General features: G+C 50.8%; 1 protein-coding gene across 3 annotated transcripts; it reads left to right on the plus strand.

Annotated features, from left to right (window-relative positions):
* The first annotated feature begins 1,350 nt into the window (after window positions 1-1,350).
* Window positions 1,351-14,264, plus strand: LOC121082435 (MYCBP associated protein). 3 transcript variants are annotated; one of them, XM_040581790.1, is made up of 21 exons: window positions 1,351-1,481; window positions 1,575-1,638; window positions 1,948-2,002; window positions 3,525-3,649; window positions 4,253-4,412; window positions 4,505-4,608; window positions 5,093-5,267; window positions 5,552-5,667; window positions 6,383-6,533; window positions 6,786-6,901; window positions 7,613-7,713; window positions 8,356-8,467; window positions 8,818-9,007; window positions 9,523-9,710; window positions 10,277-10,423; window positions 10,605-10,889; window positions 11,619-11,740; window positions 12,487-12,602; window positions 13,102-13,235; window positions 13,433-13,618; window positions 14,114-14,264. In XM_040581790.1, the coding sequence occupies exons 1-21, from the start codon at window positions 1,456-1,458 to the stop codon at window positions 14,216-14,218; spliced, it is 2,778 nt and encodes a 925-aa protein (XP_040437724.1). In that variant the 5' UTR covers window positions 1,351-1,455; the 3' UTR covers window positions 14,219-14,264. The 3 variants fall into 3 exon arrangements, with proteins under 3 accessions (XP_040437724.1, XP_040437725.1, XP_040437726.1); XM_040581791.1 differs by having other exon boundaries at window positions 8,359-8,467; XM_040581792.1 differs by having other exon boundaries at window positions 13,433-14,264.
* Window positions 14,265-14,442: the final 178 nt, after the last annotated feature.

A 14,442-nucleotide genomic window follows, 5' to 3' on the forward strand; every position in this document is an offset into this window, starting at 1 on the left:
TCCCGGCGGGGGCGGCCCTGGGGCTGCACCGGCACCGGCACCGGCACCGGCCGCCCCCACCGCGGCCGCGCTCTACGTGCACGTGAGCGGGGGACCGCGGGCTTGCACACGTGGGGGTGCACGGGGACCCCGGCCTTGGACACATGGGAGGAGGGACCCCGGCGCTTGCACTCATGGGGACACGTGCCCGGTCGGGGGCTTGCACACGTGGGAAGGTGCACGTGGGCTGCCGGGGCTTGTACACGTGTGGGGGGCGGGGTTTGCACACGTGGGTGCACATGGGGCTCGGGGGCTTGCACACACTGTGGGGGGGTGAATGTGGGACCTTGGGGCTTGCACACGTAGGGGGGCATGCAGGACCCTGGGGCTTGCGTGCTTCGGGGGGGTGTCCCAGCCTTGCACACTCATGGGGCACACATAGGGCTCCCCTGCCACGCGCGTGTCGGGCGTGGAGGGGGTTCCCAAGCCATGCACGTGAAGGGCAGCACCCATGAGTCGCGCCCCTTGTGCCAGTGGGACAGGTGGGGAGTGCTGGGGCCCACCCAGGGGGCTGGGGCTGTCCCCCGAGTCGGGTGGGTGCCCAGGGGTGGGGTCACAGCCACCGCCACAGCACCCCATGCCCGCAGTGGCCCTACTGCCGCAAGCGCTGCTCCTACTGCAACTTCAACAAGTACGTGGTGCCAGCTGTGGATGAGGCGGCCGTGCGTGCCTGCCTGGTGCGGGAGGCGCGCACCTTGCTCCGCCTCAGCCAGGTGCAGAGGTGGGTGCATGGGGGGCTCCGGGGGGTGTGGGGCCCTTTGGTGCCCACCCACATCTTCCCTGCTGTCACCCTACAGTGTCACCTCTGTCTTCTTTGGTGGGGGCACCCCCAGCCTGGCCAGCCCCAGCACCATTGCGGCGGTGCTGGAGGCCGTGGCGGGGGCTGCCCACCTCCCCGCTGGTGCCGAGGTCACACTGGAGGCCAACCCCAGCTCCACCAGCATACAGCGCCTGGCTGGCTTCAGGGCAGCCGGTGTCAACCGCCTCTCCGTTGGCGTCCAGGTGAGAGGGGCTCTCCCTCATCCCATCCCCCACACCCCCCCATGTCCCCTGCTGCCACTGTGCTCCCTCCACAGTCGCTGGATGATGCTGAGCTGCAGCTGCTGGGCCGGGAGCACACGGCGGCGGAGGCGCGGGGGGCCGTGGAGGCAGCGTGGGGGCTCTTCCCTGGCCGAACCTCCCTCGACCTCCTCTTTGGGCTGCCGGGGCAGAGCCGGGATGCCTGGGCCCAGGGGCTGGAGGCAGCGCTGGGGCTCTGCGACGACCACATCTCCCTGTACCAGCTGACGCTGGAGCAGGGCACGGCACTGGCAGCACAGGTCTGGGGGGGAGCCCTGCCCATGCCCCCCCAGGACCTCCTGGCTGACATGTACCTGACAGCCCGTGCCATGCTGGTGGCCGCTGGCTTCCGGCACTATGAGGTCTCCAATTTTGCAAGGAAGGTGGGTGTCCCCCCATACCATGCCCCACTGTGCCATGCCACCCCCCACAGCAGGCTCAGCCCCCCCTCACCCCATGCAATGCTCCCCCCCCAGGGCGCCCTCAGCACCCACAACCTCTCATACTGGCGGGCTGAGCAGTACATCGGCGTGGGACCGGGTAAGCTGGGGTGACAGGGGGCTGGTGGGGGGGCATGCATGGCCCTGTGTGCCCCCTGAACTCTGTTGTGCCTCGCTGCTGTTGCAGGGGCACACGGGCGGTTTGTGCCGTGGGGTGAGGGTGGCTGCAGCCGGGAGGCCCGTGTCCAGACACTGGAGCCTGGCGCCTGGATGCGGGAGGTGCAGAGCCAGGGGCATGGCACCAGGAGGCGGGTGGTGCTGAGCCCCCTGGAGCAGTGAGTATCGGGGTGCCCCCCTCCCCCTGCCACCTCCCCTGCGTGCTGCCCTGCAGCTCTCCGTGTGCCCGCAGGCTGGAGGAGGTGCTCGCCCTGGGACTGCGCACAGACGAGGGCATCACGCACGAGGTGAGGAGCCAGCCTGGGGACACCCGGCACCCTAACAGCCATCGCTAAGGTCACACTTCACCCTGTGCCCACAGCGCTGGGGGCAGTTCTCCCCCCACCTCAGCCTGCAGGCCGCGTTCGGGGCGCCGGGGGAGGCGAGGGCGCTGCAGGAGCAGGGCTGGCTGGTCCTGGATGGCGGGTGAGTCCCGGGGTGCCGTGGCGGCTGGGGGTCCCGTCCAGCACCGGGGCTCAGCCGCCGCTTTGTCCCCAGCGGCCTGCGGTGCACGTGGGAGGGCCTGGCCCTGCTGGACTCGCTGCTGCCCGACCTGCTCTGCCAGCTGCAGCACCGCTGGGCCCCGGGAGCCGCGCCCGGCGGCGGCAGCGGGGCCCCGAGGAGGAGCCCGACGGGGGACGGCGCCGCGGGGCCCAGCGGGGTCGCGGAGGTTGTCAGCGGCGGCGGTGGAGAATAAAGTGCGAGAGCTGGGTGCTGACGGGGGGCCCTCCACGGCCTCAGCCGCCCGGTCCAGGCCGCTGCCGCCCGGCGCATGCGCGGGGCTCGGCCGTGGCGGGGCGGGCGGCGGGGGTGCCTCTCCTCTCTCCGGAAGTGGTGCCATAGGGCGGCGGCGGGATGCGCCTCTCTAGGCGGCGCGGGCGGCTTCTCGGTGGTGCGCGGACGGGGTTGCCATGGCGCCCGGGCGCGGAGCCGGCCGGCGGGATGCAGCGGCGGCGCTGGGGGCCCAGCGGGACCCCCGGCCCGGCTCCCCCCCGGGTACGGCCCCTCGCCGGGCGCGGCGGCGGCGGGGCCCCGGGCCTGGCTTGTCCCCTCAGCTTAGACGGGGCCTCACTCTCACGGCCTGGGGATCCCGCCGCTCCCGAGCCGGCCATCGGCGCCGCCACCGATAGCCCTTTCCCGGCGCAGCGCCCCCCCTTTTGTTATTTTATTATTTTATTAACCTGGAAGGGGTCCACGCGTGTCATGGAGCCAGTCTCAGCTGGAGGGGCTTGCAGGTTAAGGGGAGAAAGACCCTGGCGGTGGGGCTGCCCCAGCTGCGGCCTTGCCCCACTGCGGCCTGTGCCCCACTGCGGCCTGCCCCCCGCTCTGCAGGGGTTTGCTGTTTTAACAGCTATTTGGGAAAATGGCTGTAGGAGCCTCTAGAATCCCGATGGATTGCTCTCCGGGTTGTGCTTCGTGAACGTCGTGCAGCTCTGCCGGGGAGCTGTGTGCTTGCACTTGCAGCCGGAGTAGAAACTTTCCAGGAATTTGCTCTACCTGCGGGAAGCAGGGGCTGTATTTATCTCATCTGTTCTCTCTCATCGAGAATAAAGCGTGAGACTGTTGAAACCTAGTGACCTACTTTGGTCCTCGTAGCTTCTGAGAGTTTCATTTTCCAATAACAAGAGATGCTGAATTTAATTGCTCTGTGCAACCTTAAAAAAAAACACCCAAAACATAGTTCAGCTGGAAATTAATAACCAGGCTGAAAGAGGAAGATGGGGTTTCCTTGGGAGACTGAAGAGGAGGTCTCTTCATCTCTTTTTTCAGACAAGAAGGAAAAGGCATGTGAGCTGTCCTCCTCAACAATTGCAGAAGAGCCTGAGCCTGTTTCCTGTGTTCTGCAAGGAGATGACATCCAGGCGCTTGCAATTAAGATGGAGGACCTGGAGAAAGTATGTATTTTTACTGGCAGCAGCAGCTACCTTAACTGACACCCTCCTTTCATGTTGTGTGTTTAATGGGGGGTTGCTGTCCATTTACTCAAACCAAAACCCGCTCTTGGAGTTCAGCTCTCACTCTGTTTTGTCTGTCCTGCTTTTTATGACTTGTCAGATCAGCAGGTTCAGTTGCTAAAAGTAAAGGATTATTGATCCTTACACAGTCTTTTCAAATGGAAGAATAAGTCGTCTGCCTCTTCAAAATTATGTTTCCAACTTTCTGTTCTAATAAGACACGTAAGTTGTTTAGTAACTATAGCGGTGTCCCTTCCAAAACTCAGGTCAAACTATGTGAGCGGAGGCATTTGACACCAAGTGACAGCAGAAAACTATTGGGAAAATGGTTTAAACCTCTTCTTTTCCCTGCCCCAGTTATAAAGCAGAGTCCAGAAGAGTCAGACAGTAACTAAGCTGGTATCTCTGTGGTCGTGTAACATGACTCTTAGGGGAGGAACAGCCTGTACTGATACAACTTCTCTGTGTATCCTAGAAGGATGAGAAGGAATGAAGGTGAATCAGTATGTACCTAATTGCATTGTGACTGTTTATTTTTTAAAGCTCCATGCTCCACACCTTCCCCATGATGCTGGAAGAACGCCAGTTAAGAAGAAATACCTCGTTCGAAAATACCGACCCAAGGAAACAAAGAAGGTGGCACATTTTCTCGTAGCATATCCTGCTTTCCCAAAGGCACCCAGGGAACCACTGACCTTTTCTGGTAGGGTTCAACTTCACATCCTGTCTTGGGGTTTTGGTTTTGCAAAGGCTAGCTTCAGTGACCTGGCTCTGGGTTGGTTTTTTGTGTTGTAGGACCAGGACTGTTTGATGATGGCTGCAAAGAGATTCTCCCCCATCACATTTTGGGAAGTCTCCAGGAGTTCAGGATGGAAGCCTTGGCCAGGGGAAACACTCAGGTTGGTTTGTAAAGTTACTAAAATGCTGCTGTGCAGCACTTTTCTAGAGATGGAGTGCAGTGCCTTTCAGTGCTTTTTGGCACCTATCAGGAACAGGTCAGGCCTGAGGTGTGGTCTTCCCAGCCTGTCATACTCTGTGGGGAGGGCTTGCCTCCAGACAAACTGCACCAGCAGGTTTTGAAGTTCTGTGTGCAGGACGAGGTCATGGAGGGAACAATTACAAAGGCTTCCTCTTCCAGATGTGCTTCTGCTGATTGCGTCAGGCTTGCAAGGGAAGAGCTGGTGTTGCAGCAACATGGTTGCTGGAGCCTATTCAGATAAATCCTTCCATTGTTTCTGAGTGTAGTCCTAGTGACCTGGTTTTTTTGTTTGAGTGATAAAGTACTGTCAATCTGAAGAATTCTTTTCTCCTCCCTTCTCCTGTTCTCATTGTAGTAGCCATGTGTGCATGAAGAGGTTAAATTCGTTTTTCCTTTCTCTTCAGATAGCAGATTTTATTGAGGTTTCTTGTCCAGCTGTTACTGCAGCAGCTTTAAAAGAGGAACATGGAGGAGAGAAGAAGAAAAAGGTTCATCAGAACCCGCTAGCAAAGCACAAAGCTCTCCAGAACTGGCACCATAATATGGCAATCAGGAAAAAGCAGGAGCGATACCTAGGAGGTGAGAGAAGCTGAGGCCTGTGAAATTTTGTGTACAGATGGGGGAGTTTGATGGCACCACAACAAACTGTAATGATCCTAGCTGACAGGGGTTAATCCTGTTGCCATTGCAGTCTAATTCCATGTTCTCAGAGCTCCTCATGCTCTGGTGCTAGTGGCCATGGGTGCTGTGGGGGACAGTGGATTTGGTGAGGGACAGTGAAAGGGGGTTACTTGTGAACAATAGTAGTGGTAAAGGTGTGCCCAGAAGAAGTGCAGCACCAATGATTTGATGCTTCTCTACAGAAATTCTTCAGAGGCCAGAGAATGAATTGCTGATGAGCGTCTCAGAGGATTACAGGCAAATCCAGGAAGAACGTGACCTCATTGACCGGAGTCTCCCTGCCCTGTTTCCTGGAAAGGTGAGCGCCCAACTTCCTTTGCATCCCGATTGCTCTGTTCTTGTGAAAGAGCTAAGACACTGTTATTATGAGTAACGTCTCTGAAGACCTATAATTATTTATCAAAGCCACTCTGCGTCCTTCAGCCTAGTGTGCAAGCAGAGCTTTCAGTGACTTAAAAAACTTGAACTGTGCTATCTGTATGAGTCAGATGGAAGTGGTGGTGTGCTTTGGCTAATTGCTAACGAACTGCTGTACATGGGCAAGTGCCATTTCTTGATTCTCACCAAAAGCTGTCATGCACTGGGGAGTGGCATGGGGACATGCTGCACTTGCTGTTCCAGGGACAGAAAGATCCGATAGCTTCAGGCTTGAATTTTCATGATTACACGCAGAAAGGGGTATGAGTAAGTTAGGAGGAATATGAGAATATCCTATGTTAAAATTATTTTTTTACTTTTATAGCACTATAAAAGAATTTTCATTTGTGTGAGGTGTTATTTTAATATTGTTCAACCTTCATGTAGTGCTAGACATAAGAAAGTTTTTTTGTCTCTGGCAGCAGCTTGATAGAAATCTTGGCTTGCTCTGCAGAAAGTGATAATTTATAGACTTTCAAAATGTTTGTATAAGCAGAGTTAGACTCCTTCTTCTTTTGAGCTTCTAGTCCCTGTGAAAATAGCAGGCAGTCGTGTGCCTCAGAAAGTGTCAGTGGAAGCCTTGTTTTCTGCCCTAGGGCTATCGAAGAGGAAGCGAGTTCTGGAGCCAGCCTGAGCGTATTGGAGATGAATTTACTGGTGTGACAATGACACTGACTCAGACAGAACGTGGCCACCCAGAGCCAGTCACTCGTGTGGGGAAACCCCACACTGTCCGGATGGAAACGAGTAAGGGAACGGTGCAGAGGTGATCCCACAGAAATGGGGTATGAGTGTGGAGGGAGCAGCAGAATGAAACTGTGACTCCTGCAAGTACAGAAGCTCACATTATAGTTGTCCCTTCTGATCAGTGCAGTGCAAGCTACTTCCCAGTTAATCTGTTGGGTCTCCACTTTAAAACGGGCCAAAGTCTGGCAGAGAATGAAATTAATAGGCCTGCAGGTGTGTAGTCAGTGAGCACTTGTGTGGGTATTTCCACAGGTCTGAAGCCTCCAAAGACGATCCCTTTCCGTTTAACCTGGGATAAGAGTCTTTTCCTGAAACATCGACAGCAGGAGCTAAAATCTGTCCTAGAGGAGCTAGATGTTTATAAGCCGGTAAGACCAGAGGAGTAAGGACAGTCTTTGCATCTCTCATCTCTTGTCAGTAACTTTATGTAGAGTAACATAAAATTGCCAAGAACCAGATCTGAAAAAGCATTAGGAATTTAAAACTTTGCCCCACAGTACTTTTCTTGCAAGTTCCCACATTTCCAAAGGATCACACCCATGAAATTGTTGTCTGGCCTCCGTAAGTGTTCGTGGAGTGGTCTAGTAACCTCAGAACAGGACCCCAAACCAGCAGCATGCAGTTGCCAAACCTAGGCAATAAAGAACCTCTGCCAAATACTGGTGTAGGACTTTGCTTTAGTGCCTCAGGGTAGAAAGAAGACACCTTTACCCATGTAGATGACATGCATCTGAAATAATCTCCTGAAGGCAGGTGCAGGTAGCCCCTCCTCTTAGAAACTGAACAAACCTCACCTTTCTTTCTGAAGGCTGGCTCTGGGGGTGAGAAATGTGTGTGAAAGAGACTTTTCCCATCTATGCATCATTTGTAGTGGGGAATGCAGTCATCTAGGATTCTTGGGAAACCCAGAACTGATTCCTTCCTGTGTCTCTTGAACATTCATGGGATACCTCTAAAAACCTTTGTAGGAGCAAGATATTTCAGCTTCACTGTACTTGACTCGGTACATTTGCCTGGTATTTTAACTACTTTTCTATACAAAAAGAGAAACTGTGTCGGTCATTTTTCTCTGTGTCCAGGATTTGGATGGACTGGAGGTGATCGGTAAAGGGCAGCCTTTCACATCTGTCTCAACAGAGCCTTTCCCATGTTCCCCCACTTCTGAAGAGTCTGAGACCCTGTAAGTTTTACTTCATGGCAAAAATAAAGAATTTTGGGTATGCACCACCAGTCTATAAGGGTATCCTTAGTCATTCTCCTCCAGAATAGAGAGGAGTCTCCACTGGGGCACAATAAAAGGCATATTCTAATATTCCCCAGATCTAGGAATGAAGCAGTTCCTTTGTGCCTTAAGGCCTTGTGCCTAAGGAGCAAGAATCAGAAGGGGTTTTTTTGAGGACCTTCCTCCAGTCTTCCCTCTGGGTGGCTCCAGAGCTTACATCAGGTGGGAGTTCTGCTCTAAATTACCTTCATCTGGTTGTCTCTTTCCAGCCTTCCACTTCCATCATTAATTTGCCTTTTTGTCCTGTCCATCTGTAATGGGCATGACCTGAGGGCCTGTCCTCCTTATTCAGTCAGGTACCCTCAGCCTTCTTTAGGCAGGTATGGTTCCTTAATATTCTGGCTGTCCAGTCCTCCATGATGGTGACAAGTAGCTAGCTGGAATTTACCACATCTGCTGGGCTGTGTCCCTGGAGAGATGGCTATGTGGAAAAGCATTAGCTGGGATTATTTATTATAACGTCTTGTCAATCCCCCCTGGTTCTCCCCTCTCTGAATGTGGGTATCACTCCACAAAAACGCTGGCTCTTGTTTTCTTTAGCAGTGATCCCTTGAGGGACTACCCCGACGTGGTTCCAGAAGCAGTACGGGGTCCATCTTTAGAGTTCTGCGGCCAGCCTGCTCGTTGGATCAACTGCACCACTTCTTGCAGGGTAGCTGTGCTTTTTTTATTGTTTAGTCAAGCTAAGCGTACTCGAGTTCCCAAGTCGCAGCTGTACAATGACTGTCACTCCCAGGCCAGAGAATGGTGGATTTATCCGGAGCATAATAGAGCATCCCTGTGTTTGCTCCAGAGAAATCTAGAAACAGAAGGGGTTGCTCTGTCTGTGGTGTGAAGCTCGGATTCCCAGGCGCTCTCTGTATAACGGCCACTTTATTGGACCTGCCTTACAAGTTCTCCTACCAAGGCTCAACCCCTTATCTGTGGCACGACTTCAGGCAAAATAAACCCTGCCAGACAGAGTAGAAGTTGTTACTTTTGTCTATTTCCTCTTCCTTGTAGGATGAAATTGGCATTGCTGCCCGGCTCACCTTTGAGACCCTGGCTGGTGAGAAAGCTGAAAGCTCCCTGACAGTGAGCAATGATGGCACAGCTGCCATCTGGTATAACTGGATGAGGCTTCCCCAGCAGATTCCTTCCAGAGAAACCAAGGGGAAGAGGATGCAGTGCTTTTACTTTGATACCAGACCAGGTATGAGCGCTGCTGATCTCCAGGGCCTTTGTGCAGACACCAGAGAGCATGTATTCCGGAGTTATCTGAGATGTAGAGTCTGACTAATAGCAGAGCGAGCCTGTTGGGTGATTCTCCTTAGGAAGCCACCCTGGGTGTCAGAGCTGACTCACACTAAAAGAAATGTGTGAGGCAGATCCCTCTCATGGGACTCAAAGGAACGGAGGTTGCTCCTACTCTGTTAAATGGGTGGAATATTGAGAAGTTAATCACTTTCTGATGGCTGACTGGGCATAATCTGCCAGAGAGGGTACTGAGCTTGCTATAAAAGAGGCGTGCAGTGGAACTAGCACCCATTCAGTAACATGGCGACTGGGAGTAAATCTGGAAGGAGAAAAATGGATGAAGTCTGGCAGCCAGCTAAGCTGTGGGGAGAGTCTCATACAGAGATAAGGACATTCAGGGTGGGGTTGGAAAAGGGTCAAGTTAACCAGGTGGCTTCCTGCAGACCAATGCATTTTTCTGTCTTATTTCAGGTGTAATTTTGCCTGGAGAAACTAGGAAGTTTTTCTTTCTTTTCAAGTCAGAGGTAGCAGGCATTTTCAGCGAGTCCTGGGAATTTAGGACACATCCTCTATTATTAGGAGGAGCTCTGCTGCAGGTGACCCTTTGGGGAATTGCTGTGTATGAGGATAAATTGGCTGACCTCCGAGAGAAACTGGAGGTAACCAAGCATGTAACTGAGTAACTGTGAGCTTTGAACTTAATATGCAAACAGAGGATAAGGGTAGGAGTGGATGACGTGGTAGTTTTATTGCTATACAGTTAGGGCTGAGAGCGAGATGATTATTTATTTACAGAAGATCTGTACATACTTGAGCAGGTTTGCTTAATAAAATGTAAGAACTCTGCAGTCTATTGTAATGTTGTTAATAAAGACATGATTGTGTCTCCTAAACTGTTCACACTGCTCCTTTTAAAGAATGAATTTGCAGTTGGTAATGAATTTCATTAGTTAGTTAGTGGGGATGGGATTATGTGGCGTACACTATACAATTATAAATTGAAAATTACACTGTGCTTTGAAGAGTGTCATTTGGAAGAAGATTTGTAGGGTTTATTTGAAAAGCTGTTTTAAGTATTGCTCTGCTTACTGGGGTTTGCAGTTATTCTTGTCCTTTTAACCCTATATAACGTATGCACGCGGTTACTAGTGTGGCTGTGACTGTGTTTGTGTGTCTGTATATGGAATGGGGACTCACTCGTGTTGTTCTTGTCGTGGTGCCCCAGAGCGACCTGGCTGCTCGAGAAGGTGCTGCTATAGTAGAAGAGAGTCTGAAGGAGCTTCTTGCCCACATTCGGACCCCAGAGCGCACTCCATCTCCTGTGGGTGCCTGTGTCACAGAGGAAGAGTTGTTCCACTGGAAGAATCCTGAGGTGAGTTTTGCTATTTGATGGGCTACACGACTGAAAGAGCAGGGAGGGAAGGTGCACGGGGCTGGTGCATCCCAGGGTTTTTCTGGGGTCTGGCACATTCTGCCATGGTGGCTTCAGCAGTTAGGTTTAGAGAGGAAAGGCGTAGTTGATTTCACTGTTTACCTTTTCCCTGTTATCACAGTTGCATTATCAGCATCGAGTGGTAAAGCAGCTGCACGAACTATGGAGACAGCACGTGACTGTTCCCTCAGCCTTTGAGGAGAAAGTGCCCTTGGGCCGGAGGAGCACTGCAGAGGACGTGCAGTACCAGGAGAGCACCTCCGAGGCTCTCCCTGCTCACCGCAGCACCGCAAAGGTCCCAGGTTGGAAGAAAACGGGAGAGCAGGCTCAGAGTCAAATGCCGAGCATGGAGGAGGAGGAACCAGGCCCCTTGGAGTGGAACCTTTCCTTTGGGGACTTCAAGCAGGTGGTCACCCCTGTTCCCGTTAGCGCTATGATGAGTTGATGACGGTTTTGTTTCCCTACAAATAGCCTGGCCTACCCCGGTGTGAGCCCACCCAAAGGTCTGCTTCCAACGTGCTGTGAGTTAGTGATGATTTATGGTGCGTGTTGCAGAAAAGCACTTCAGCTCTGCTGCCCACACCCTCAGTGCTCTTGTAAAGAGATTCCCAAGAGAGACTTTGAGGGCTGTTGTGTGAAGAAGAAAAGAGAACCAGACAACGTAATAGATATTTTAAGCTCTTTCCCCATTAGCTTTCTGTCATCCCAGCACTGAATGCGGGGGGCAGGCTAATCCTGCAGCCTCCTGTGGCTTCCCCAAGGGCTCCTCTGCTTGGAGAGTCCTTCCTATTCATTAGAGCACTAAGAGGGCACTCGTAACAGGCTGCGGATGAAGTACAGACCTCCCTAGATTAAAGCAAGAGTGGTTTGGATTCTGTCAGCAGTTTTTCTGTAGTGCTCTCTTGGAAATCTCTGTGCTGCTTTTACAACTAATCCATACTTTGGGGCCTTCTAGCTCACTTCCAGCACACCTGTGAAGTTGCAAAGGGACTTACTGTCAGTCTAGTTGGGGAGGTCTGGTATTACTCCCCAGATCTTGGGTCGTGCGTGTGCACCTTGGCCAAATCCCAGCAGTATAGGAAGCCACATCAGGGTCTGTATGTGCCCAGTGACCCTGTGTTTTCTCTCACATCAGGCTATAAAGTCAATCCCTGAGGAGGAGCAGCGAGAAGAAGCGCTAACCCGGCTCAATAAGGCAGCACTGGAGCTGTGTGTTGAACAGAGGCCAACTCAATCCAACATTTTATATCAAACCTGGTGTGTTGCTTTTGCAAACTGAAGCTTGTAAATGCATCGTGTGATCAACAGCCTTAGCAAGCTCTGTTGCAAGTGTTGTGATTCAGAGTGCAGATAATTATATGAGGTCTAGAAGTTGTGTTTACGCTCTGGGTTTTTTTATAGCTTAATTGTAGCAGCTGTCTGGGACCCAAATGCCTTTTTTTTTTTGGCCTTTTTTTTTTCCTCGAGATAAGTTTAGAATATGAAATTCATGTAATTTTGGGGAGTATACAAGATTATTTCTGGCAAGATTATTCTAGTCTGTATTTATGAAGCCTTTGGATGATTTTCTGTACCCTGTTACTCATAACTGTATCCTCCCTCATACAGTCTCTCTGTTCTTTGCTCAGGCTTTCAGACTGTAAACATATCAACAGTTTCTAGTTACTTCTAAATTAGAAGGATGCAGGTTCCTGTTGGTAAACACAGAGAGCAGACTGATGCTGATTTACCAACATACCTCATGTTGAAGCGTAGATCTAGCTTCACAGTAATATTTATGGGTCCGTGTGAGCTTATTTGCAAACCATTGAGACTTCAGAGGGTTCTAACACGAGGAAAGTAACGTAGCATCCCTCTGCACAGGTAGTTAGACGGTGGGTGCTGTTATTGGTTTAGTTGGACAGAGCAGCTCTCAGCTGTGAGGTCCTTCACTCCTGGGCACAGGGTAAAACAAGACGGCAATCGCTGTACTCTCTCCCTTCTGACTCTGATACTTTTCTCAGTCTCCAGCTGTGGCGTGAAACAGTTGATGGTCTGGTGAGTCATTCCCTGAGGCTGAGATCCCTGCTTGGCTTGCCTGAGAAGGATGCCTATGTAGATGTTGTTCCAGGGGAAACAGGTAAATGGTAGTTTTAGTGCAGCAGCTGGTTTCTGTGGACTGTTTGAAATCCAGAAAACATGCTGAATTTCAACTGAAATGGCAATTTCAGCAGTTCCCTCTCAAAGCATTTATAAGAAAATGCATCAGGAAAAAATGGCTGATTGTGTGACACTGATTGTGAACTGTGGTTTGGTGTCATTAAAAAAGCCAGCATACAAATAAGCCTTTTAATTTAGCTAGATGTAGCCATGATTTTCACACAGACTAACCCAGAAAACCCTATCTCACTATTAGGTGTTTTACAGGCTTGTTCTGATAGGTGTCTGAGATGTGTTCGTTCCTTATTTAAACAAAGTACACTTCAAGGTATTGTTTTTCAGTGCAGTACAGCTCAGATTAACAAAAAGAGGAAAATACTTTGCAAAGGTAATATACTTCCGCTGCGTGAGTGCACTGGGCTTGTCTTTCTGGATGTGAAAATGCTGCTTTTGAGTAATTGAAATTCTTTCTTTTGTAGTGGAAGTAAAACAGTCTATAAAAGGAGGAAAGGAAGACAGAATAACCACTAGGAAAGAAGAGAGAAGATCATTTGGTGTTAAGGAAAAAGAAGGCAAAAAAAGAACTACAAAGACAGCAGGAAAAGAGAAAGAGGTATGTGTTGGGATGCCTTTTGAAACCTAAGTACTGGGGACAGTGGGATCCATTCTGAGGCTCTGTATCCTGAGTTTGAGCCAATCCAGTGAAAGAGGTGCTGCTTCTGGGATCTGGTGTTACATCTTGCAACAGTCTGAAGGGTGTTCTGACCTACGTTGCTTTTTGTGTGTGTGTGTGTGTCTGTCCCTGAATAGGAACGTCCAAGCAGCAGAAAGTTAAAAGTAGAAGATGAGAAAAAGCGGAAATCTCCCACTTCATGGCAGGAGGTGAAAGAGGGAGCACAGCCCGTGGAAGCTGTAACTACAGATAGAGTAGAATCTCCTCAGGAGCAGGTGGACCCTCTTTCGTTTGGGACATACCAGGAAAAACTTTATATTGAAGTGAGTCTGACCAAAGCTTCTATCTTTGTTTCTTGGTCTTTGCTTGTAAGCTTACATTGAAGCTTAGGTGGAGTGGTAAGAATTTTGTTATACTCACAAACCTGACAAACACAGGTCCATGACTCTATAGCAAGGTTAAGTGTGGAATACAAAGTAAGATGTCCTTTATTCTGGCCTGGAATCTGTTAACATAAATCCAGCCATCACATAGCCACATGCGGGATTTCTATCTGGGATGTCTTTGGCATGCTTGCAGACTCTTGAGGGATCAGCAGAATTAATTGTATCTCTGATAATGTTAAACACACTTCATAGCCAGAAAAGTTATTACTAGAGCTAAGCTGTGTTAGCAGGCAAGCACTTTATGTGGTTGTGTGTGTGCCCAGACATTAATGTGCTCCAGCGTGAGAAACCATCTCTCTGCCTGTCAGTCTTGTCATTGTTATTTCTTCATGTATTTTCACTGCAACTATCTTCTGTTAATTTCTGCTGCAGGTTTACGGGCTGCTGGATTCAATGGTGAGCAAAATGGTTTCTTTATTTGAGGAACTAGAGAAAAAAGGTGCTCTAAAGTGGGAGAGTGAAGCCCTTTGTAACTAGAATTAGACTTACTTTCAAAAAATAAATAAATAACCATAATTACATAGATCAAGTGGAGGTGATTCTTTCTGAAGTGATGCAGTGATTATAAATACTGAGCTGCCTCTTTCCTGACATGCTGTGATGCGAGACTATTGCTAGATCATCTGTTACTTCTACAGAGGAATGCTTGCCAGGAAGAGATAAGGCACGAAGTATCACAGCCTCAGAACCCGTTAAGACTA

This window comes from Falco naumanni, chromosome 1 (genome assembly GCF_017639655.2).
Source record: "Falco naumanni isolate bFalNau1 chromosome 1, bFalNau1.pat, whole genome shotgun sequence".
Taxonomy (NCBI): Eukaryota; Metazoa; Chordata; class Aves; order Falconiformes; family Falconidae; genus Falco; species Falco naumanni.